This window comes from Juglans microcarpa x Juglans regia, chromosome 3D (assembly GCF_004785595.1).
Source record: "Juglans microcarpa x Juglans regia isolate MS1-56 chromosome 3D, Jm3101_v1.0, whole genome shotgun sequence".
NCBI classification, from domain to species: Eukaryota; Viridiplantae; Streptophyta; class Magnoliopsida; order Fagales; family Juglandaceae; genus Juglans; species Juglans microcarpa x Juglans regia.
The window spans coordinates 24,030,046-24,055,127 of NC_054598.1; the positions used below are offsets into that span (position 1 = coordinate 24,030,046).

Consider the following 25,082-nt stretch of genomic DNA (forward strand, 5'->3'; position numbering starts at 1 on the left):
TTTTTGTGAATATTGTATAACTTATAATTTTTATTTATAAGATTTATTTTGTTAATTTTATTTTAAATTTTAAATTTTATAATTTTTAACATATTAATAACTGAAATATAAAAAAATAAAATTTTCATGAATTTTTCTTAGCTCTAATATCAATATGGTGGTGGTCCGGGGATGGATGTAGAGAGAGAGAGAGAGAGAGCGCGATGAGGGAGACCCATTACTGATCTTTTGCTCAGGTTAACTGCTTTCTTTGACCAGCCGCATTACCCCCACCCAAACCTATTTCTCAATTAAATAAATCCAAGTTTGCAAAATTTACTTTATATCTATATTTTCCTTCTTTTAACATCGAAACTTTGGACTAATTTTTTTTTTTTTCAAGCAACATTTATAATCTCATGGTAATATTGCAGAGTAAGAAAAAATTTGATTGTAAGGAGATTTGCGCACCAATACACTCATCAATATTAAGGTAGAAAGATAGATTTTAATGAAAAGTACGGATTTAAAAATGAATATTTGACAAAACAGTCTACATCAACATTAATGTACAGATTGATTTACGAATCTGCTTGTGTGTAGAAGAGCTCTTGCAGCAATGACGTGTTACTTGCGGTAATATCATATTCACGATTTTTTTTCCCATTAATTTTTTAAAAATATAAACATCTCTGTGAATCAGAATTTCCGACTTTACACTCCCCTTTATTATGAAAAAAAAATATGATATTCTAATTAAATTAAAAATAAAAAAGATGATAATTCGGAATCTTCAATCAAAGAGCTTTTCCAAATACAATCTAGCAAACCAAACTACTCTTAAATTTCCTTGCTCCACCTAACTTTTTGTTGACCCATCGTGGGTCAATGGATCAAATCGTAATGAATGATGACACAATGGCAAGTTATTTCGTCTAACAACATGCTAAAAACGTAAATTGATTTGAAATATAACGAAAAATCAAGTGGACTTCTGGTACCATTATTAACCTATTTTTAACGATGATAATTGATAATCACCAATCCAATAAATCTAATTTATTTTTAAAATATTTTAATCACAAAAATATCTCACAAAAGTAAAATTATACATTAACGTTAATTTATAAAGCAATCTGTACATTAGCATTTAAAAAAAAAACAACACTAACAATTCCATTTAAAAAAAGAAAAAAGAACTATTGGTGAGGACAAGCGTCAAAGTTGTTTTAGATTAGACATCATGATTAATTGAACATTAGCATGGGATAATGGACATTAGTTTGTTTTAAAAATTAGTTTACATGGCTCATGATAGGGCTATGCATAATGGGCCGTAAGCCCGATCCGTCTGCCAGAACCGACTTCTCCAACCCGTGAAAGATGGTTCATCGTGTCAAATGCATGATACCAGGTTTTAGTAAAAACAACCCGTAGAATCCGTCGAAACCGACTCTGAATTGAAGACGAAACACTTATGAACTGAAGACGAAAACACTATCCTCTCCATTGAGGAAACCCTAGTCACTGTCGCCGTTCTCGTCGTCAATTGCTGTTGTTGGTCGCAGTGGTCATCATAGATGTGCGTTCTCTCTCTCTCTCTCTCTCTCTCTCTCTCTCTCTCTCGATAAGATTTAAGTTTTCAAGCTCTGTTTGGTCGCCGTTCTCTGGATTGCAGAGTCTGTTGAAATGTTGAACTGGTTTGTGAATTTTCTGTTGGGTAGAGCAACGTAAATTGCACCAAAATGGAGGACCACTTTTATCCATTAGTTTCTATTTCTCATGGGTTTGAGAGTTGTAAATGCAGGGTGTTTCTTTCTTCTTTCAGCTTCGTTCTTCTTCTTCTTCTTTTTTTTTTTTTTCCTTTGGATCTGCATGTATTTATGCAGTGATTGTCGTTGTCTTTGATTATCCATAATTTATTTTGCTTTTTGGTGTACTCATGTATTTATGGGTTTGCTCTCTCTCTCTCTCAGTAAGATTTAAGTTTTCGAGCTTTGTTTGGTGGTCTGTGTGTTCTCTGTTTGGTCGTCGTTCTCTGGGTTGCAAAGTCTGTTGAAATATTAAACTGGTTCATTCCATCCTCTATTTTGCTCTAATATGCGTCTTCTTGTTTGCTGTTGGTGTCCATGTGTTCATGGGCCAAGAGTCATAGCCACTTCCAGAATAAGTACCACCCATACCTGCAAGTTCCCTAGTTAGTAGAAATGCAATGTGCTTCTCTATTGTTTGTGTCATCTGTATGCTGTGTGTTTAACTAGGATTACTTGTACTTAAAATGTTAACCAGATTTCCCTTGATTCTACCTATTAATGACACATGATTTGACTGGTTTGAATACATGATTCTTTATTACTCTCGAATCAAAATTCTACTACTAAGAATACACAGGATGATAGGCAACTAGGCATAGATAATTTCATTTCTACGTATTAATTAATTTGTGGGATCAATTATCACAGCAAGTAATTCTCTTGATTCAATACACATGGGTTGCTGCCTATCTTTTAGTTTGCCAAGTGCAGTGTCTAGTATGCCTAAAGCTTGGCTTGAGGGTGCAATTTTCATTCCCCATATTATAAGAGATTGACAAAGGGGCAAAATATTATAAGAGTAATGGGTATACAACTTTCATTCCCCATATTTCGATGGTCTCTGCGCTTGAACCAGTGTTTATTTTCTCCTGTAATTATTATGATTAGTATGGAGACGCATATAGTGAAAACAAGCATTAAAGTAATAGTGTGAGATTAAACAAGCATTTATATAGTGCCTTAAAGCACAGACTATAAACAAAGTTAGTTGTACCAGAAAGTGAGAGCCCCAAAAGATAGTATGAGTTGGCTTTTGTGGTGGTGGTTCATTTGGAGGAGAGATATATAATGGGTTGAATTATTTGTTTCTTCTACTAGTCAGGTTTTAAAAGGACAATAAAGAGAGAATAAAAAAAAAATATGGAAAACCAAACATGTTAGGTCAAAATATGCCGTAACATGTTAATTTAAAAAAAGAAAAATGCAAAGTTCTATGAAACACCAAGTTCATAGAATAATAGATTAATAATAGATTTTAGTGACTTTATATTGACTTTGTATGTGTATATATATATATATACACATACATATAATCACCAAGTTCTTTCTTACCTTCTTTTTGGTGAGAGCTCCTCAAAGAATAACAGCTTGATCGAGTGATGGAGCCTTAATTAACTTGTCTTTTTCAACCCAAACTATAATTGTTATTTAATCATATTAATGTAATGAAAAATATACGTGAATGATAATGGTTTCTCTTTCTTTTGAGTTTCTCTAAATTATGAAAATAGAGTAATTTTCAGTTCATATCCCAATATCTTGATTTTTATATGTTATATTATATGTCAGTTTATATATGGATTATTTCGAAAGTGACACTTATACAAATTTAAAAGATAATGAGACGACTACTCCTTTGGAAAATCAATCACAACTGGTTTCAAATATTAACTTGTCTAGTGATACATGTATCTCAGTCCCTTCTCGTAAAAGGACGGCAAATAAGGACCCCTCAGTAGTGTGGGACCATTTCATTAAAATAGATGGATGCCCTTTTAATGACCCAAAAGTGAAGTATAATTATTGTCACAAGATTTACTATTGTCATCCCAAAAGACATGGTACATCAAGTATGCTACAGCATCTTGGTACTTGTAAGCAACATTCTCATAGAATCAGACTTACGGATCAACAGATTATGAGTCATGAGGGGGCTTTTGAGGGAATTGGAGATAGTGATGTCAATAACTCGACAAATGCACATAAATTTAATTCAGAAAATGTACAAATGGCAATTGCAAAAATGATAATTTGTAATGAGCTTCCATTTTGGATAGTAGAAGCCCAAAGATTTAGGAAAGTATGTAGATAACTTGAACCAAAGTTTCAAGTGCCATATCGAACTACTGCAGCGAGAGATTGTATTAAACTATTTAAAATGAAGAAGGAGAAGTTAAGGAAAATATTTAAAACGGTTGGGCGGGTTAGTTTAACCATTGACACATGGACGTCGATTCAAAACTTAAATTATATGTGTCTTACTGCATACTTCATCGACTGTGAATGGAAACTACACAAAAGAATTCTAAACTTTTGCATGATCCCTAATCACAAAGGAGAAACTATTGGAAAGTATGTAGATTCATGTCTACAAGATTGGAGTATTGACAAGATCTTTAATGTTACAGTTGACAATGCTTCCTCAAATGATGTTGTCATTGAGTATTTGAGGAAGTTTGTAGGAGATCATTTGTTGGAAGAGAAGTATATTCACATCAGGTGTTGTGCCCATATTATCAACCTCATTGTGAATGATAGGCTAAAAGATTGTGATGATTCAATCATAAGGGTGCGTAATGCGGTTAAGTATGTTAGATCATCTCCTGCAAGAATGGATAAATTCAAAAAAATGTATAGAGAATGAAAAAATTGGTTATACAAAATTGGTATGCCTTGATGTTTCCACAAGATGGAATTCGACTTATTTAATGCTAGAAGTTGCAGAAACATTTAAAAAACCATTTTTGCGATTGGAGAAGGATGATGATTCTTTTTTTTTTGTTATTGTCGTAGTGTGAACTTGAGCCCTCTAAACTCTAATAATTAGGAGAGAGTTAGAGTATTGATAGAGTTTTTGAAGACGTTTTATGATGCTACTGTGAGACTTTCTGGCTCTTTGTATGTCACATCTAATGCATATTTTTAAAAGTTTTGTGGCATCCAATCACATTTGTCAAAAATGTATCAAAGTAATGATGCAGTGTTAAAATGTATGTCGGTGAATATGAAGATTAAGTATGATAAATATTGGGATCAATCGAGAAGACTAACTTGATTATAATTATTGTTGTTGTTCTTGATCCAAGATGCAAATTTAGTCTTTTGCATTTATTGTTCAAAAAAATATATGGTGGTAATTTAGTCGAAAAAATGATTGCAAAAATGAAACAATTGTTGATTGACATTTATGGAGAATATAATGTTGTGTATGTGAGTTCAAGGGGAGTTTCTAAGCCTCCTTCCTCAGTTGACCCTAGTATGATTGATTCTGATTCTCAACTTTTGGGTTGAGTATGAGCAAGAAATAATTGAATCTAATTTTATGAACAAATCAGAGATCGATCAATACTTGGAACATGGTTGTGAGGCACGAGTTCCAAATTTTGATATTTTAGATTGGTGGAAGATCAATGAAGTAAAGTATCCTATTTTGGCAAGAGTTGCACAGGATGTGATGGTCATTCCCGTTTCTACTGTTTCTTCTGAGTCAGCCTTCAGTACAGGGGGTCGGGTGCTTGACCCATTTCGTAGTTCACTATGTCCAAGATCAGTTGATGCACTCGTTTGTACACAAAAATGGTTGAGAGATCCAATACCCATTGATCTTCATGCCTCCTTGGATAATATTGAAAGCTTTGAGGCGGAATTGGGTAATAAACTTATTTCTTATTTACATATTTATTAAACTTTTTCATAATGTTTATTCTTTTATATCATTTAATAATTATCATTTGTTTTTTTAGAGTTTGATCCAAAATCAAGTTTTACTTATGTTGATGAGGAGTGACTCAAGGCTTATGGTATGCATGATGGTATGTTTTTCATTTTCACTCATTTGTTAGAGAAATTAAACCACTTTGTGTTGACTTGAATTATATGATGTGCTATTATTGATTTGGAATGACAGATATAGAGGAAGAGATGGGAAGCTGCTGTTATTCAATTGTTGGATGTTCCTCAGTCCTTTATCAGTTGATGTTCATATTTTTGTAATTTAGATAGTTTTTGTAATAGATGGCTTTCATACATTTTTTATGGATAAAGTCCATCCAAGGGCTCCTTATTTTTACGAAAGTTTATTTTTTTATTATATGTTATGCATGGTGGTTGTTGTTTTTAATTAGATTATTAACAGGATTTAAATGCAATGTGATAGGCCTGAATAGTTCTTTGCATATGGTTCTTTTTAATTCACATCATGCCTTTGTACCTTTACTTCTTTCTTGAAAAAATTGATATTTTAGTTCTTCTGGTTTATTTGTTTTTGTTCATCTGGTCAATAACTGTAGACATATTTGGATTGTTTACTCATTTCTAGATCTTCTTTCATTTGGATTGTTTCATGAACGTTTATGGTTTATTTGTTTTAGTTCTTTTGGTTTATGTTTCATGGCTTGATGTTTGCCATGTTTCTGGTTTATTTGTTTTGGTTCTTCTTTATTGAAATTTCCAAACGTTTCTCTTACTTATTTCCATAATTGGGATACCAACGTTCATATAGTTTATATAGGAAAAAAAAAAAATGAAAACCCGATTGGTTTGGCGCCCAAACAGGGTCGGGTCGGGTGGGGTCGGACCGAGTCCAAACCCGGCTGGAGTTGATCGGGTTGCAGCCCTAGCTCATGACACGTAGTTGGTAAATCGAATGTCCTGTTTAGATAAAAAAAACAGTTTTATCTCATCTTATCTTATCATTATAATTTTTTAAAATTTTCACACAAAATATAATAAACAATTCAACTTTTTTTAAATTCTAAAATAATAATAATATTAAAAAATAATATTCTAACAATATTTTATTCAACTTTTAATTTTCATTTAAAATTATTTCTTCTCATCTTATTATATAAATAGACCTTACACTTTTGGATACAGTAATTATTTAATATTTTTGTGAAGCAGAAGTGAGACGCCTTTAGTTCACAACTTTAGCACAACTGCATTAAAGTATTTTTGTTACTCAATCGGCAAAAACTATTTAAAATCCAAAAATTAGTCACTATTCAACAATAATAATTTAATGTTGCCACAATAGCTTTAAGATCGTGAAAAAGTAGTAAACGAATCACTTTTGTCTTTACAAATTATTCACCAAAAGTCTTCAACTTTGATCTAAATATATTTAAGTCTTAAAAAAATCAGTTCTTTTATTATCTTCCATTATAAGTTATTTTGCAAAAATCTTCTCATCTAAAACATAATCGTACAAAGACTTGTAAAAAGTTGTTGTGCATATACTATTTTCATTTATTTATCTATTTTCACAAAGTTCATCCTAAAATTTATTTAAAAAGAACGTTTTTCTTTGTTAACAAATTCATTTCAAAACTTTAACAAAAAAAAAAACTCTTAAATTTTTACCATTCGCAAAACTTTTCTTAACAAAAAAAAAAAAAAAATTGATATTAGCTTTACTAAAGGAAATACTATAATTGTGATGATTTTAAATTTATACGTGAATAATCTCTAAACTAGCAGACGAAGAAGAGAGAAATTTTATTCTCAAACTTATGTGTAGAACATATTTAATAAAGTAACGTGACATAATTTAATTTGAAAGATAAATTTTAAAATTTGAATATTACAAATCAAATCTTATCATTTAAGTAAGAACGTTACTACGTCCACAGAAGATTTTTACCGCAATCCTTTACCGAACACTATAAATCTTTTTTTTTCCTTTTCTTTTAATATTTTTTTAAATAATTTAAATATTTTTTTTAAAAAAAAATCACATATTTATTTGAAAATACTTAATTATGAAGTAAAAAAAATTAAAAAAAAATTCAGTAAAGAATTTCGATAGACATGTTCTGTGGGTATAGTGTTTTCCTTCAAGTAATGTGTCATGTGTGGGATGTGTTGCACATACCTACTTGAGAATAAAATATCTCCGAGAGAATATGCTGGACTTTGATTAGTTTGACGCCACCCTATTTGTCCACTGATACGACGAATTATGGCATCATGCATGACATTCGGCTGATGTATATAGTAGACAAGAAATTTCGATATAACTTATTTACAGTGGACCAACTCAGGAAGACACTAACTCCTTCCCACTTTCAATAACATTCGTATCAATTTCCTTGAAAGTTCCTCTCTTTCTTTCTTTTGCTTTTGTTAAGATTATTTTAGTTGAACTCGAAACTGTATACCATTCTCATCCCATTCTCATCACTCAGTATTGATAGAATATTGTTTAGCTCGGGTCCAATACATGATATTTATCGGAATTGTGGTGAAGAAATGTTGCCGCCGCCACTGCCGCCACGGCGGAAATGGTTATTGGCAATATTGACCTAAGGATTAATTGAACTATCATTCATTTTTATCACAATACATTATGTGTAGCTGCATTTGATACACAGCACAGACAACGTGGTCTTTTGTTTTGGTTGATGCTGAGCTAATCACAGTTCAGGACAACTAGGGCACAGCCATGGGCGTTTACTGCCATTGTTATAGACTGGTTTGTTAATCCAATGTCTTTTCCACTCCATACTTCTCTGCCCTTGCAGGAAGCTCCATTCAAGTTTTGGACAGGAAGTGCCTTGGCTAGGTCCGATATCTTTGCAGATATTACTGTCTTCCGTGTGTTCAGATTGAAAAAGGCAACATATATTTCTCCTGAAAAGGCAGGAAGAATAGTCATTGAATAGTGTGAAGAATAGAATATTGAACCCTTTTTTTAATAAAAAAAAGCAACATATATATATATATATATATTTTTTTTTTTTTTTTTTTTTGAGTTGGAGGAGGGGGGTTTCGAACTCCAGACCTCTATTTTGGAGGCTAGGGGTTATGCCAATCAGACCACAGGCCTTTGGCAAAAAAAAAAGGGCTGTTTTGAACTTGGAGCAATGTGCATCTACGAGGCTATTGGTTAAGAGTTATTTGTTTGTTGGTGGAGTCACATACCTCTACTTCCAGTTGCAATCCAAGAACGAGTTCCAACTGAGCTGACTTTAGCTGCAAGAATGATCAACTAATTTGAATATATGAAATCGAGTTACTGGAAAAATTGTCATTACATCATTCTATACAATAAGGCACAAAGTTTCATATTTATCACCTTTAACAGAATTCATTGTTGCACACAATCCGGAATAGCCATTTACCAAGGTTCCATTAGGGTTCAACTCCCACATCTGCCAAGACTAAATGCATTAGCTTGCAATAAAATCCACAGTTTAACCAATGGTTAAAAGTATTTATTTCATCCTGGAAAATAACCTAAATTTCAAGTACATCTTTAGAAAATTTCATGAAATATAAATTTAGGAAAAAAAAAAAAAAAAAAAGTACACCTGGTTCGTCTCCCATCTGCAAGGTGAAAATGCACCTCTCTTGATTTCCTTTGCAGTAAGCCTTTCATTTGAAGAAGCCCCCAAGCAAAAGTCCCTTCTGTCAGTTGATAATAAATGGAGTTTCCCCTGATATTTCTGTTTGTATGTCGTTCTTTCATCTCTACATCAGCATTAAAAATCACAATTAATCTGTAATTTATACACAAAAACAAAGGCTATAGTATTAGTAACAACAGGAAAACTACAATAACATATCTGAGACTATCAGTTGGAGAAAGATAAAGCACTATTACGATGCCAAAAGAGGCTCTCCCTTGTATACGCAAAACGGTGCTTGATTTTTTCTTTTAAACTTTTCTTTCCAGCAGATTTTTTCAAATTCTTCGTCCAGAGCTTCAGTAGACCAGCCAATTGCTTCCGAATTTGAGCAGGTGGTGAGGGCCAAAGCTTTTGTATCAGATGTTCTCACATCTATTGCATATCTTCTCGATTGATAGGAATGAACCTCATCTGTACTAAGAGCCCTCGTGCCAGTGACGTAAGGAAACTGTACAAGCAACAAAATACTATGTTATGTTTGTATTGTGAAAATAAAAAGTTTATTTTTTTCAAGACTACAAAGATTAGATGGGGTAAACATGCCTCCATGTTGTTTGAGCTAAACCAGTTTATCTCCAACAGGGTAGGATTTGTTATGACATTGTATGTGCTCTCATCAAGCTTTCTCACATCTCCTCCAAACATGAAAGGAGACTTGGCCATGGACCACAGAGTGACCTGTGAAAATGAAAAATGTAAGGTCAGAAAAGTTGGCTTAGTTACTAAGGACATAAAGAACCAACTCATATCTTTCTCCATACATATGTATACCTGAGTTCTTTGCTCATCTGGGTTGAGGTTACAAGTTCTGTGCGGACCTTCATTTGAACCTAATTTTTTTTTTAAGTATAAAAGTTAATATGGCTTTTCTGTGTCTAGGCTCAAAGCTAAAATTAAAAATTAAATCTAATAATAATTTGTATTTATGGGGACTTCAGGAATCTTTAAGATTCTTAACACACATGATAACAATGCAATGCTCTATGAGAATATAACATGTTTGGAGTAAAGAAACAATGGTGTAGAACTTGTTTTTGAAGCCATGCCACTTGCTCTAGACATACATCTGTTCCAGCAAAAGTTTCACCATGGCCTTTGATGGCACCTGCTTTTTTTGTTAAAAATTACCTGACATAGACTTGAGTGCATGAACAACCTATTTGACACTAAAATGTTGTCTGTTAAAAAAGAGAATCACTGCCAAGTGATCTTAGGTTCATTCAATCTTATGAAATCCTGTAAGAAAGGGTCAAGATTCTTCATTGGATATATAATATATGCAGGAAAAATAGCATGCAAATTCTTATAACCTGGATCAGTAAGCCATCCAAGTGGTAGCATATCCAAGTCAGGCCACGACTTCCCAAGCAGGCCCTTAGCTCCAATCATACTTGCAGTAGAGAAGTCCCTGATAAAGAATTAAGTAATATCGTTTGGTATAAAATAATGACAGGACAAAAGAGCGCCAAATGGAAAACAAACCATGATTGAAATGTAACCTAAACTCCAAAACTATAGAACAGAGATAGACGAGTCTTTTTACCTTGTAACATCGAAATGTGCCGCAACATCTCTCCATGAATCCCAATCATCCCCAGTTATCCGGTACATGTTGACAAGCCCATTCACATCCTTGGCCATGGCAGGGGTCACACTGGTTCCAGGAGACAATGAATACAATATGGGGTGGTCAAGTTGCTTCAGAACCTGGAAAGAGGCACACCTTTAAATAGTCAACCACACAAATTTTACACAAGTATTACAGTTTTGGGGGGGGGGGGGGGGGGGGTGGTGATGAATACTGCTGCTTACCTCTGACACAATGCTTATTTCATTTATATCCAAGTCATCGCCAAATACACAGTCATGTTTCACTGAAGAACAGAATCAATGAATATCAAAATCAGTGTAATACAAACAACTGAGCCACCAATATCAGGTGACTATCCAATTAAAATGTTTTTCTGTAGTCAGTGATGGATACGATCATTGATTGTAAAAGGTTATGATTGTATCACATGCAAAAATCAAAACAGTGTCACACATAAATCCTTGGGATGTCCAACACCTTCTACTCATACTACTGCTTGAGTATGTATTGTGGTAATGCATAAGGGCTAACTAGGATAACATTCCATCAACAATAGTCAAATTACCAAAATCAATGCCCCACTCAGCATACTGTTCATAGAGTGACCTCAAGAAAGCTCGTCCAGCTCCCAACTTGGTATCTACACTCATGAAACCGTGTTGCATCCATGCACATGCCCTTTCCTTAATCCCTATATCTTTTGCGGTCCACTTCCGGCCAGACTCTTCATAAGCACCTCCCTAACAAAAATGAAATAAAACCATAGAAGGTTTAAGTAATGTTATTAATGCTGACCCTTCACATTTTCCTCTAGTTTAATTAGATATTCATTTTGCACTATTTATGCTTTTTGAGGATTAAAATTTTATATTGTGTGCTTCCTGGTTGTTTCATAAGCAAACCATAATAAATGAAGCATCTTCTAAAGTGTTGGTCGGAGTGCAGAGCAATACCGAGATCGTGTCCAAGATAGGAGTGTTTGCATTTACTGCCTGTGTACTTATTCCTCTCATAACATGAATTCCAAACTTCAAACCCATGCTATGCACTTTCTTGGCTACTTCAGTGAACCCTTTCCCACCTTTGGAGGAAGGCCACCTATCCGGGTCGGGGATCATCCTCCCCCATTCATCAATTACATCAAATCCAAGAGAATCAGGGTAAGCACCTTTGACCTTTCTCCTATACCAAAGATAATCCACCACAACATACTGCATTGATAGAAAGAAGGAAAAAAAAAAGAAGCATTGATCAGTTTCATTCTTGGTAAACTTTTCAATCCTCATACTGCTAAATCAATTAAAAATAAGGGAAACGCCTATTTTAGTCTGTAAAAAGATATATGTAGTTCCAATTTGGTCCTAAGATTTATAAAATTGAAAGCAAGTATTTAAGTAATTGAAAAGGCTGTAATAATCTTTGTCAATTTAACTAATAGAATTTGATAATATGGCACACTAATTTCTTATGCGGCAGCTAGTGTGACAAATGGAATTTCCAATCGGGGAATTTTTTTGTTGATATCACTAATCCATTATGCATTTTATTTCCATTTTCAAAGAAAATAACAAAAGAGATTTGTTTCTATCGCTCTTTAATCCAAAAATATTTTACCAACTCTTTGATTTGATTGTAACTTTCTAAACTTCGTTAAAGAAGTTTGCCAGGAAAGACAGAAAAGGACTCAAATCCAGTATTTTTACCTCATATCCATGAGGGAGTAAACGGTTAGATATGATTTCAGCACTTTGCAGGAGCTCTTCTTCAGAAATGGTCCAGCAAAAGGAGTCGTAGGAATTCCAACCTCTAGGTGGGAGGCTGGCACGTTCAGGTCCCCCATCGGACAGAGTTTTAGACAATACCCTGAAATGGAAGATTGCTTTTGCCCATCATTTCTTCATAAAACCGGCAAATTCATTCACATAACCTCGAGACAGTCCAAACGAATGGTTTTAAAAAAAAAAAAAAAACAGAGAGAGAGAGAGAGAGAGAGAGTTGTTTTTCTCAAGGCACGAGTCACATGATGTTAACCTACACTAATTACTTCATACAAACACATTTTTATTTGCTTTCGGAACTCATACAAAGTGAGCTAATTTGTAAAGGAAAATTAAATGATGTTAACTAAAGAAGGCCTAAATGCTCGTCAAATAAATAAATAAAATTCATTAAAAAAATCCAAGAATTTAGCGAATATCAGCAATCACAGTCCCTCCAAACCCCAACTCAAACCAGTACATAAAAAACTCAAAATCGTCTACGATTATTACTGGAAATGAATAAAGGGATAGTTAAATCTAGGATCATCGACGCTTATCTTGCAAGTAGAGAGAGAGAGAGAGAGAGAGAGAGAGAGGAAGAAGAAGAAGAACAAGGAAGCACCTTGGATTTAGAAGAAGGAAGAGTAGGAAAGAGATCAAAACGAAGAGCTTCATGCTTCACTCTTCGTGGGGGATCCAGCTGCTGATGACACCGAGTTCGCAGGTATTATATTATATAGACACTCGACTCGACAAGACAATGCCTTGCGGCATTTACCGTCGGAAACTAACAGAGAGCGTGACGGGTAATTGACGGCGACAAACAATGACGTTTTGGTTTTAACCATTTGAACTGGTCATTTCTTCCCATCTCCCTGTCTCTGTGTCTTGGCGATTCCTCCAAAACAGGAGAGGAGTCCAACTCCACTCTCTCTCTCTCTCTCTCTCTCTAATGCAATGGAAAACTACAATCGAGTCATCTCAAATTAACGAACACCTGGATACAGCAATCCTAACTTGCACGGCCGGCCCAGGTACTACGGACTAGAGGTCACTGCTCAGGATCTACTTTCCAACTTTCTGTAATTTTGAAAACTTTGACTACTTTTGGATAATTATTGAGAATCTCTTCCTCTCTGTCTATTACTTCTTTTAATAATTTTACTATATCTATTCATTTTATCTTCTCCTTCCTTTTTTTTTTTTTTAACCGTTCATATATTTAATTTTTTTAATAATTAAAAAATAATATTGATTTTATTTATTTTTTAAAAATGTTTAAATTTGTTAAAAAAATATTTGAAAAAAAAGAAAAAAAAATACAATTTGTACTAGAGCCACTAAGCAATTGCAAGCGGTAGAGTTAGCACCACTCTATTTCTCTCTTTTTTTTTTTTTTTAATATTCTGTTCATAATATTACAATTAAGAAAGTACTTTTTTTTTTAAGTGTCACGGAATGGCAAGGTGCCAAACGGCTTAAGAGCTAGGTAAAGGTTCTTCAAACTCTAAAGCCGTGTCATGGCAAAGTGCCATCGTGTCTAACCTCATCATATCTTCACAAAGTGTCATCCTGGTAAAGTGTCGTTATGGCAAACTTCACTTAAAACTCTCTAGTTTATATGATAATGTCCCACACGTCTATATCATATAGCATCAAGTTATCCAACGAAACTCCTAATGTAAAATCCGACCAAGAAGCTGCTTAATCAATAAATTACCCTTTTTTTTTTTGGAAAGTATCTAATCAATGATCATGTCATAGGAACATAAGTTTGTCGCTCCAGTTAAATGGTTTTGTTTACCATCTGTTCTTGCTTTGGGATTGTTCATACATTTTGACTCCCATTTAAGAATTTACATGATTTCAAATGGTACATGAAAAAATATCTAATGTTTTGCGCCAACAACCGGTTAAAAAGATCCAACGTCCTGAGGTCAAAACCGCCCAGTGTCTTGCTAAAGATACTCACACAACTGGCAATCACAGAATGCGGATCCTCACAAGATCGTGTTAGAACATCATCCTGCTGGCTAGTGCCTCCAGACTCCAGTGCACATCCAAATCTCCCCACCTCAAAGCTCCATTACTCACTCCCTGCAGATTTTTCTCTCAGGCATTGGGCTTGAAACAGCTTGCTTTCCGAATGAGAATGCACAGCTTGTTGAAGGAGATGGGGTACTCCCCACGAAACTCTCAACGTGAAACATTCATATGCAGCAATCCTTGTGGTCAGGCCTTACACATGCAGGGAGTCAGGGGGTTCTCCCAGAGGTCATAGTTGGGAAAGGTCTCTTCCGGCAATCCGGTGCGTGTCTGGTGGGTGACAACCACGTCCTCTACAAAGGTTGCCCAGCCCATGTAGGGGTCCCCAAAAGACTTGGACATGAGCCCCTTGTCGGGTTTTATAGATTTTTGACGGTGACCCATGTATCGGCGTGCCCCGATTATCAGTTTAGCAAAGTTGCCTCCGTGGGTCATCACAAACACATCAGACTTCAAACAGACCAAGAAGTCTAAGGCTGCCAAGCTTGTCACATGCTTCCTGAAACCCACCAACTCCTCCTTAGTTGCCAACTCCTCTTTGGTAACCTACCATAAACACTCAAGATGAACATGTCATTTAAGAAAAGGAAAATGGAAGAGAACCTTCCCTTGTTCAATTCTATGACTATCTTCCCATGCCAACAGAAGCAAAAAGACCTTTTGCTACCATGTCAGATAATGCCCAAAAACTTCTCGGTTTTTATATTCTTCCATGTTTAGATGGTGTATATAATTTTATTTTATTTTTTTATTTTTTTTTACTTTCAATCCAAACATATTTAAACCCCAAAATAGATTTTCATTTTCCTAAAACAAATTTTCATTTTAGCACTGGTTTTCACAAAACAAAATAAAAAACATACATTACAAACACATTAAATCCACTCGTACAAAAAAAAAAAAAAAAAACCAAATATATATGTGAATAGTGCTATTTGAAGGCTTTTATACCATACACCATCCATGTGGCATAATTTGATTTGTAGGATTCAAATTTTAAAATTTATCTTCCAAATCAAATTATGCCACATGGATGGTATGGTGTAAAGGCCTCCAAATAAAATTATTATTATTGTTATTATTATATCAACACATCTCAAGAAATGCTCAAAATTTGAATTTTTTTTTTTTTATCCAAACCACGAACTTTTTTTCCACCCTAAACTTTAGAAGTATAAAAAGATAATCATCATTAGGAATGGCCGCTGCTGCCCCTGCAAAAGGGAGTGGATGGGGTATATGAAAAAAATTTAATAAATCTTACCAAATACGGGAACATGTTCCTGAGGGGAGCCATCCTGTTATTTCCACCATAGACCTGCCCCGAAGCAACATAAATTTGAGTTTCCTTAGAATAGCCCATTGCCCGAAGAAGCACAGCCACTTCTCCAGGCTCAAGAGGGCACCGTCCTTCCTTCCGCTTTTGCAGGGCCAGTTGCCATAGATGGGAACCATTCTGCATATCAAATCACCACAAGGTGAGAATCATGCCATCAATGCTTCTACTAACTTCTACTCAGAATCCTGACACAAGTAGTATCATTAGACTTCACCTTATAACGTCGAGGCCATTCCTTCTTTCGATATTCTGCCATTTTGGCTTTCTCCTCCCTTGTTCCAACAAAATCACAGAATGATAGGCCTACCATCCCTTTCTCGAACCGAAGATGAAGAGCCCTACTTAGGGTAAATTGTTAGTACAGATACATACTAACAAGATGCAGATTATTTCAGCAAACTTTCAAACACGAATTTTACATACATGTAAGGATTTGAACCGCCTGTGCGGTTTCTCATCCTTGATGCCAGTAAATCAGCCATTTGCTCTATCTCAGGAAGAAATTTCAGAGCATGATAATTTACCCTGCACCTTAGCCTGTTGATTTCTGGAGGAACATTGTCATACCTGAACCCAGATGATTCGCAAGATGTAAAATATCAATTTATTCGCACAAAAGCAGAACTGTTTCTGCAGTACAACATAGATTAAAAATAAAAACAAAAATCCATGGCTTACCCAAGTCGATCAACAAAAGGTTTTAGTGCCATTATCTTCTTCTCCTTGATTCGGGGCAGAACATTATCAATGTAAAATTGTGCTGGTGCATACTTTGGAATATTTTTTACTGTCCGTCTATATGTAATAACAAAGTTTTGAATAAATACCAGTTGTAACCAATTGGCATCAATTAAATAAAGATAAGGTGTAGATCACAATAGCATCTATAACAGACATTTTACATTCAGTAATACCTTAACAGACATTTTGAATACTTTGGAATATTTTTTACTGTCTGTCCATATGTAATAACAAAGTTTTCAATAAATACCAGTTGTAACCAATTGGCATCAATTAAATATCAAGATAACGTGTAGATCACAATAGCTGGCATCACAATCTATAACAGACATTTTGCATTCAATAATACCTTTTTTTTTTTTTTTATTGTTATATCTTTTAACACTAGGATGCTCAGAAGCACCTTAAATAAACTATCTCAAAGTCCTATGATTGTCGCAAAAAGCAGCATCAAATTCCATAAGAGTACAGTATTCCAAATGAGCAATTTCACTCAGAGACAATTTCACTAAGTTGGTGCAAAGGTATTATGTCAGGCTGCATTTTGTCAAGTGTAAAAGATCAGATAAGATGTGTTATAAATCCTAAAGAGGAAGAACACATGCTTTATTGACTGTTCTTTTTATAAAATAGAAATATTTATTAATAAGCGCAAAAGACTCAACTCAAATATATAGGGAGGCATATCTAATGTATCTAAACCAGAAGCATGTGAAGTCATCAAACCTTATACTCGTGAAAAGCTCTGTTTTGTCGGTAAACCACTTGGGGATATCACGAACTATTCGCACATCATCCTTCAGGTAGTCAATGAAATGATCTACATCAAATATGTCTTCAAATTTCCTGCATAAATTTAAAAAGAAAAGCAAAGATTGGTGGTCATGATAAAAAGGAAAAAAAAGTTCCATGTAATGCCAATGAGCTTGAAAACACAAGGATGAAGGATGAGATTGTGGGTTCAAGACTGGTTATGAGTGTAACTTATCAATCAAAACAAATTACCACCCACTACTCAATAGTCTCAATGAAGTGATAGCGTCTATTGGCCATAAATATTCAAAAACAAATATCAGAATTTTTTCAAAATCGGCTTGCCTAAGAAATATACTATAATAACAGAACAGAACCATGACGACAAAAGAAATTGTTTAGACATGATACGGAAGTAGAAAATTATAAATTGACGAGGCAAATGTCAAACAAGCAACAAAAAATTGAATAAAGGAATACCTTTGGATGAAGCATGCACATCTCATTGTTTCATAGAGTAGAAAAAGATTGCCTACGAGACACAAAATTAACATATGGACTATGACCTCCTCTAATGTGAATGACTTAAAAGTCCCCCTGAATTGACAAAGGTGGTGATAAAAGAATGGGTGATCATGGCAGCATCTTAGCCAATAAGACTGGATGCAGTGAGTGCAACGTGAACAGTTTGATAGTGTATTTTAAAGGTGTTGGCAAAATGAAATAAGTTGTGACGACATTAATGTCAGAAGCAGAAGACACAGTATTTGATAGTGGTTTGCATGTACATATAAACACCTCCACAAATCTAATTTTTTGCCAAAGCAGATGGAATGGAATTCGAGGAACCAATTAGATTTGAAATCATGGATCCCTCTCCATCCATTTACCGAGTAGAGTATCAGATTAATTATCTGCCTAAAGAATGATACTAAAAGGTACATGATTAAAACATATTTTCCTAATATTCTGCAGTCTATGAATGAGTAGAGATGACTGTATATCACCATGATATTTCAGGATGTATCAGAAACATGATCTGTTAGATATCTCACTAAGTTTTCCAAAATTTGCAACTTCAGAATACCAAAAGATTACACAGTAAGGGCTAAAAAATAGCAGCAAGGGGCTTCCAAAGAATATGTGGCAAATACTGAAATTATATAAAGAGAAAGGTCGTTCTGCATCTTGAATTTTATCATCCCCAATCACACCAGCCATGCGTCACACTTAGCGGTTGAACTATAAAGCTACTTAAAATGTGCCACATCACCCAATATGACTGTGAGTGATTAAAATCTAGATGAAAAGTAGCATTGCTCTTATATAAATCACCGTATAGAGCAGGATTTGGAGAGAGCCAATGTTAACGCACCTACTTAGTGGTTTTCATTTACTTTATTCAATGAGAAATATTCTCATTGTTGTAATATATGTAATCTTTTAAATGTATGTCGGGGAACCTCTCCAAGGCAGGGCCCTTTGGACCCACCCCTGCAAAGTAAACCCCAGTCCCGTGCACCGCACCCTCAGAAGTTTCCTTACACGGAACTGGTTAAATCGTTGGCTTTTCACCAGAGAGTGTGGCTCCAAAGGATTGTTTGCACCTATGAGATGTTGAACCTTGGACCTTGAAGGGAGTGATACCCCAAGACCAATGCCTTCACCACTTGGGGTTAATGATGCTCAAAAAGTTCTTCAATGATACAAATTTTTATCGTATTTTATGGAACATAAAAACAAGCAATTGAAAGAGAAATACTTTAAAGTTTCAATTTCTAATGGCATCTAATGAAAACGGGAACCACTAGTATCATCGACTCGAATCTACCATTGCTTATCTATACTAATATCACCGTGTGAGCATATGGGTTACACCATAGAAATGTATAACAATATCAGCCAATGTCTCACGTTTGGTCTTTCCAGATCTGGTCTTGCTTCAACACTGGCAAAATAAGGCTGGCATTCATTATTTTAGCCACAGCAACCGCATTGCATATCTGAAAACCAAGAAAGATTCACTAAGAGTTGCAAGTTTATCAACCCTTTAATACATAAATACGCAGCAATGCTTTACAGAAAGCATTCAAAGAAACATCACCGAATAGAAATTAAAATTTAGATGGGGAATATAATATCAAACTTGTGCCTTGACATGCAAGTAACTAATGCAAAAGTCTAATCTTGGTTCAGATAGTACACTTCAGCTTAAAATCTGTAGAACTCCATGCTGCAGAACTTCATTTGAAGAAATAAAATTTAGTCGTTGAAGTAGATTACCACAGCACACAAACTAAATATGCTTAAAAGTCTTTATACTTCAGCAGGACATTCAGAAGAAACCAATATATTCTGATAATGCCAGGAATCTTTTCCCATGATATAAATTAGACTTGAATATAATCATTGTAAGAAGCAGTGGAAAAGCTTTTTCATGAGCAAGTCACACGTATCAAAATATTTAGAACCTATTAAATGCAGAAAATTTAATTAATCCAAAGACATTGCTTTCCATTTCCTTCTCTCGACAGTTACTGAAGATTCATTAATTTATTTATTTCAAAACAATAACACGATGATCATCCTTTTGTTTATAATCGTTTGAACCTCTACGATTAACTATTTCTATAAGATTTTTTTAAAAATTGTTTTGGAGTTCGTTCTCCATTTGTGATTCAGATCTAGTTGCTCCACACTCATGAAAACAAAAAAAAAAAAAAAAAAAAGATTTAGTTGCCCCATGTCATCGTTCAAGTTATATCATAAGACAAGTAATTCCTCAAGTCTTGACTTGACCATGAAGGTACAAAAATCACATGCATATACTCCACAGACGAATGCTTATATTGGTGCATATAGTTCACTATAACTTCTATCAACACGTATGCTGAATAACCATAAATACCCAACTCCGTATATTGGGAGGGGTGAAGAGAATAAAGTGAAAAATAAATCTGTAAATTCCTCATTTTGACAACTGATGTAAAAGTTGTACTTTGCAATGTCATACAATATATTTTATTATTTCTTTCCCGTGCACTTGGGCTATGCCTAGTTCTCATCAATTAAATTCTTATGTGCCGATAAAAGAAGACGTACAATATGTGCAGATTGACAGCAACATAAATGAAAAAAGGAACTTTCTTTATTGGATTTCAATTTTGCAGAAATGAAGTCATACAGCTATTCTTTGTTGATTCAGACCACCTTCAGCATGAATGAATATATAGCCAGTTGTTTCATTTTCAGAAGGAGGATCTGCAAAAGAGACAAAAATGCTGCTTGGAGACAAAGGGATATAAATGAAAATAAAAGAGCTAAACTTGAAAATAACAATCAAGCATTTTGCAGTATGTATATAAGAAGGTGGGAAGTTACTTATATAAAAAGAAAAAAAGGTGGGAAGAATAGAATATCATCTAGATCCTTTCTATTTTTTTTTTTATCGGTTCCTTTCTAAAAAAATAAATAATAAAAAATTAAGCACAATCTGGATTCAAGTGCAAATTTTAGTCTATTTATTCTATTCTTATATAAAAAGTACGAAGTAGTCATCATCCTTTTATCCACGTCCAATCATACAACTTTAAGGCATGCCTAAAGGAAATATATCATCATAACAGATATCCAGTGTATAGGTCCAAAAATATGTAGACAAGTTCTCCAACCAAGAGAAGCTCTCCTAAAAATAAAGTAAAAAGGCAAAGAAAGTCCATTCACTCCAAAAACAGGGTGTTATGGCAGCTGGTGAGCCCCAGTAATGCACTTATAAGGCAATAGATTCTTTTTCAAATATTTCATAGCCCCAAAAACACTAGATATTCCAACTTAATTATGATGGATCACACCTCCTTGCTAGGTGTTCTCTATTGTATACATCCAATGCACTATGCAACGCCAACTGATATTAATAAAATCTTTAGTTATCAAAAAAATTATGATGGATCACACCAAGGACATAGTGGATTTACTACTTATATGGATGGAGTGTAAGGGCTCGTTTCGACACATAGAATACCTTAGAATATTTGTAAATATTAGTGAAATGGTTTGAATTAAGATGTTTTATTAGGCTTGGGTAAATGTGAGAGAAAAAGACGAATAAAAATATTATAAAGTTAAAAAATTGTTTGAATATTATTTTTGTTTTGAAATTTGAAAAAATTGTTTGGATAATGATTAGGTAATGATTAGATGAAAAAGTTGGAAGATTTAAAATTGAAAACTGTTGTGTTTGAGTGATGTTTGGGAAGGAAATATCTGATAATACCTCAGTGTCCAAACTAGCCTTAAGTCTCACAACAGATGGGAAAATGAAAAATTAGGAGTCAATTTCCAGAATGATACTATCCTTACTTCTCAATTCCACTAATATCCTTGTCTACATGGCCCAATGAAATGGAGAGGATGATACCTAACATACATTATTAAAAAAAAAACTAACTGTTACCAGATATTCCACCATCACGGCGCTCAGCACAAGGCTTCCAGGATGTGGTGGCAGAGTAAGGATTCTCCCAGAGTGAAGAAGCTTCCTTGACCTAAAAATAGCAATTAAGATGTACAATTGGCACAAACCAACATGAACATATGAACAGAAGGAAAGAACTAACCAAATGAAGGTCCTTTCAGAACTTACATGTGGGCAGTGAAGAACAATGCCATCTTTTTTACATAAGTAAGGGGCATTCTACAATAAGTTGAAAGGAGAGTTAGTTGTGCAGATTATGAATGCAAGAACATATTTGAGAATATCAACACTAAATTGTTCTGCATGCAAGTAATTTTTACATTTCACAGCATTATCTGCACTCATGGCCTTTTCATTCATGATAAAATAATGCATTTCAATGCTTATAAAGGACGTTCAACAAGGAAACCCGAATAGCCAACATCAGAAAAGAACTAAAAGTGTGGGATTAAACAAAACACAATCATTGACAAATTTTACTAAATAAGACAATACATCTCATTTGAAGGTGCACCAAAGCACATGAACCAAAACAAATCAACAATGGGATAGTATACAACAGCTTTAGGTTCCATCCACATTCGGTCAACTTTCAAGCTTTAAAAACCAACCCAGTATAAAAGGCTGGCTCTATTGAACTTATCAATCTAATAATTCAAATGCCAAAGCCGCCCCCTAAAATTACTGCAATAATTTTAATGCAAACAATAATACAAAGCTTGATGCAGATTAGCCTCCTAATCTCCTATCATCAAAATCATACAAAGTCAAAATTCAACTGTACTCTGACTCTTTGATGACTCAGAGTTTAAAGCACTACGAAGTTATCACAGAAAAAAATATAAATAAATAATTGAAATTCAGTCAACGGAGCCTAATTCAGTCTTTTTTCTAACTGGCGTTCCATAATTCCATCCTTCTTTGTTTTCCACATTTTTTGAGCAACCGAAACACACACATAGAAGGAAAACCGAGAATGCACGGCGATACGAATTGGATTTACAAAATGCAGAGCACTGCGCAATAAGAATGCTAACCAATCGGTTTACGATCGAGGAAACCGAAACGAAACCGGCGAGAACAAGAAAAAGTACGAAGAGCAGCCAGATCCTGGAGTTGTGCGGAGAAAACCTAGCATCTTCGTTGAAGAAGGGGCATATGGACGATAAATGGTACCAGAAATGACGGTCTCGATCCTTCGAGGAGTGTCGATCGTGATCGTCGTCGTCGCTGGGATGATTATCGGGAGCCAAAGGGGAGGAGACGTCGTCGCGCTTCATCGGAGACGAAGAAGCCCGGCTCCCGATCGAGCTCGAGTGCCTGAGCTCCACCATGGCTCGCTTCGGACTGAAAGCCAGCTCTGTATTTTGGCTTTTTACTGCTGCTTTTGTTTCCTTTTGGCTTACCTTTGTTTACTTCGGTTTCTGTTGCAGATAACCTGCTACAGTCCATGCGAGTTCAGATCGTGGAGTTCTGCATCTTAACCACTAGATATGTAATAACATGTGTATGCTGATGGTATTTTCGTCATTGAACGACCATTTTGTTTTTCTTAATTTTCAGATAATAAATATACGAGAATTGAATGATGGAGGTTTATTCTGGATAGATATCTATTGGACAAATCTGTGAACCGCTGCGTTGGCTTGTGCTTGTTTTTTTTTAATTACATGAGAATAAGGCCCGATTTAATAGAGATGCTTTCATTTATTTTATATAATCTCGTCTCAATTTTTTTTTTTTAATTTTAAATCTTCAATTTTTTCATTTATCGAATTATTATAATTTTTTAAAACTTTAAAATAAAATAAAATAAAACAATTTAACTTTTTCAAATATTAAAATATTAAAAAATTATATTCTAATAATATTTTATTTTATAATATTTTTATTTAACTTTTTCTTCATTCTTTTTTCAAAATCTCATAAAATATTTTAAGTCAAATCATTTTTAACTCATCTCATTTTAATTCAAATATTTTATTAATATTAAAAAATTATCTCATCTCAGCTCAACATCTAAATCACATAACGTTAGCAATTATTTCATTACGGTAGTATACCCAATGAAGGCCCCATTTTACGACAATAGCCCATTTCAGAGGACCCATTTGTTTGTGTAGAGTTCTAGCAAAACATTTGATTTGGGAAATAAAAAGAACAGTCTTGTTCGTGGGGTGGAAATTTCATCCCCAGAATAGCTTCGGTGTAAGGGTACATGTCTTTCCATGAAGCTGGAATGCTCCGCGAGCAATTTCAAGTAGCTAGCAGTCTACAAAAGTGATCTTTGCTTCAGAATGTGTTAGTAGGGATGACAACATTGCTGCATCATAGCATGTATTAAGGACACAGAACTGTCTGTGTCATTGAAAGTGCAAAATGTAGCTCATGCATATTTGAATGTCAAGACTATTTGTGATCTGGTTTGGAATTTTCGAGGGTGGCTATGTAAATTTCATCCCTAGGGTTTTGCCTCTCAAACAGCCGAAGCCTTTTGCTTTTTTTTAATAATTTATCTAGGTGGCGGACACGTGGCATGGTAAAGTCAAGTGGGCAAAACCAACGAAATAAGTAGGGTGGCCGACTTGTAGAACCACAAAATTACTTTTGTGAAAGGTACTTTAGGCTCTTGTGGTACTTGTAAATCTCACATCTCTCTCCATAAAATTAGCTATTTTAGTTAATATAATGATTAAAGTCATTCTCTTGAAAGCTAGCTTTTATGTACCGCATATGATATGAAATACGTAAGACATGTAGAGTAGATACATAAGCATGGCATTCATCATATTATATGATCATATTTTATTACTAGTCACGTTTACTATTGCATCTCACATGGCATAAGTTATGTAAGCCTTCATATAGTAAGTATAGGAAAAGCAATGGCCATAGAGATGCATTGTACCAATGCATATCATGGGTAGGCGTTTAAACCACGAACCTAAGCATGGTGGACCACAAATATTATGATATGATTAATAGTTTCTCTTGTGGCCACAAGCGGTAGAACTAGTGCATAGCTTAACACACGAGGCTAATGTGTGTTGGCCAATCAAGATAAGATAAAAGAAGTAAAGTTATAAAAAGCATGCATGTTATGAGCATGAGTGCGAATGAATCAAATTTTCATTTCAATCAAGCATTTTTTGAACAACCTTACGTTTTATTATGTT

General features: G+C 34.5%; 2 protein-coding genes across 3 annotated transcripts; both read right to left on the minus strand.

The window, feature by feature from the left end:
- Positions 1-8,096: 8,096 nt before the first annotated feature.
- Positions 8,097-13,589, minus strand: LOC121255833. Its single transcript, XM_041156366.1, has 14 exons — positions 13,176-13,589; positions 12,497-12,656; positions 11,747-12,004; positions 11,359-11,533; positions 11,015-11,076; positions 10,746-10,909; positions 10,513-10,610; positions 9,974-10,032; positions 9,746-9,880; positions 9,397-9,650; positions 9,104-9,263; positions 8,869-8,944; positions 8,715-8,765; positions 8,097-8,423 (listed from the first exon to the last, which is right to left on the minus strand). Exons 1-14 carry the CDS (start codon positions 13,226-13,228, stop codon positions 8,203-8,205), a joined length of 1,926 nt encoding a protein of 641 aa, XP_041012300.1. The 5' UTR covers positions 13,229-13,589; the 3' UTR covers positions 8,097-8,202.
- A 722-nt stretch (positions 13,590-14,311) lies between these two features.
- LOC121255714 (protein PECTIC ARABINOGALACTAN SYNTHESIS-RELATED-like) lies at positions 14,312-23,544 on the minus strand. Of its 2 annotated transcripts, none has more exons than XM_041156199.1 (11): positions 22,944-23,544; positions 22,075-22,125; positions 21,886-21,976; positions 20,617-20,693; positions 19,347-19,435; positions 17,406-17,525; positions 16,617-16,733; positions 16,362-16,505; positions 16,153-16,276; positions 15,864-16,055; positions 14,312-15,145 (listed from the first exon to the last, which is right to left on the minus strand). In XM_041156199.1, exons 1-11 carry the CDS (start codon positions 23,238-23,240, stop codon positions 14,786-14,788), a joined length of 1,662 nt encoding a protein of 553 aa, XP_041012133.1. In that variant the 5' UTR covers positions 23,241-23,544; the 3' UTR covers positions 14,312-14,785. The 2 variants fall into 2 exon arrangements, with proteins under 2 accessions (XP_041012133.1, XP_041012134.1); XM_041156200.1 differs by having other exon boundaries at positions 14,910-15,098; positions 22,944-23,396.
- Positions 23,545-25,082: the final 1,538 nt, after the last annotated feature.

What these genes read in the sequence shown, in the direction of transcription:
- LOC121255714 (XM_041156199.1), bottom strand. Translation starts at nt 23,240, where the DNA reads ATGGTGGAGCTCAGGCACTCGAGCTCGATCGGGAGCCGGGCTTCTTCG. An exon ending in CCTCGATCGTAAACCGATTG is followed by an intron (nt 22,126 to 22,943) that starts GTTAGCATTCTT and finishes AACTTATTGTAG; the next exon opens with AATGCCCCTTACTTATGTAA. An exon ending in GGCGGTTCAAATCCTTACAT is followed by an intron (nt 16,277 to 16,361) that starts GTATGTAAAATT and finishes TACCCTAAGTAG; the next exon opens with GGCTCTTCATCTTCGGTTCG.
- LOC121255833 (XM_041156366.1), bottom strand. Translation starts at nt 13,228, where the DNA reads ATGAAGCTCTTCGTTTTGATCTCTTTCCTACTCTTCCTTCTTCTAAAT. An exon ending in TTCCTTCTTCTAAATCCAAG is followed by an intron (nt 12,657 to 13,175) that starts GTGCTTCCTTGT and finishes CTTCCATTTCAG; the next exon opens with GGTATTGTCTAAAACTCTGT. An exon ending in GATTGCAACTGGAAGTAGAG is followed by an intron (nt 8,424 to 8,714) that starts GTATGTGACTCC and finishes CTGCCTTTTCAG; the next exon opens with GAGAAATATATGTTGCCTTT.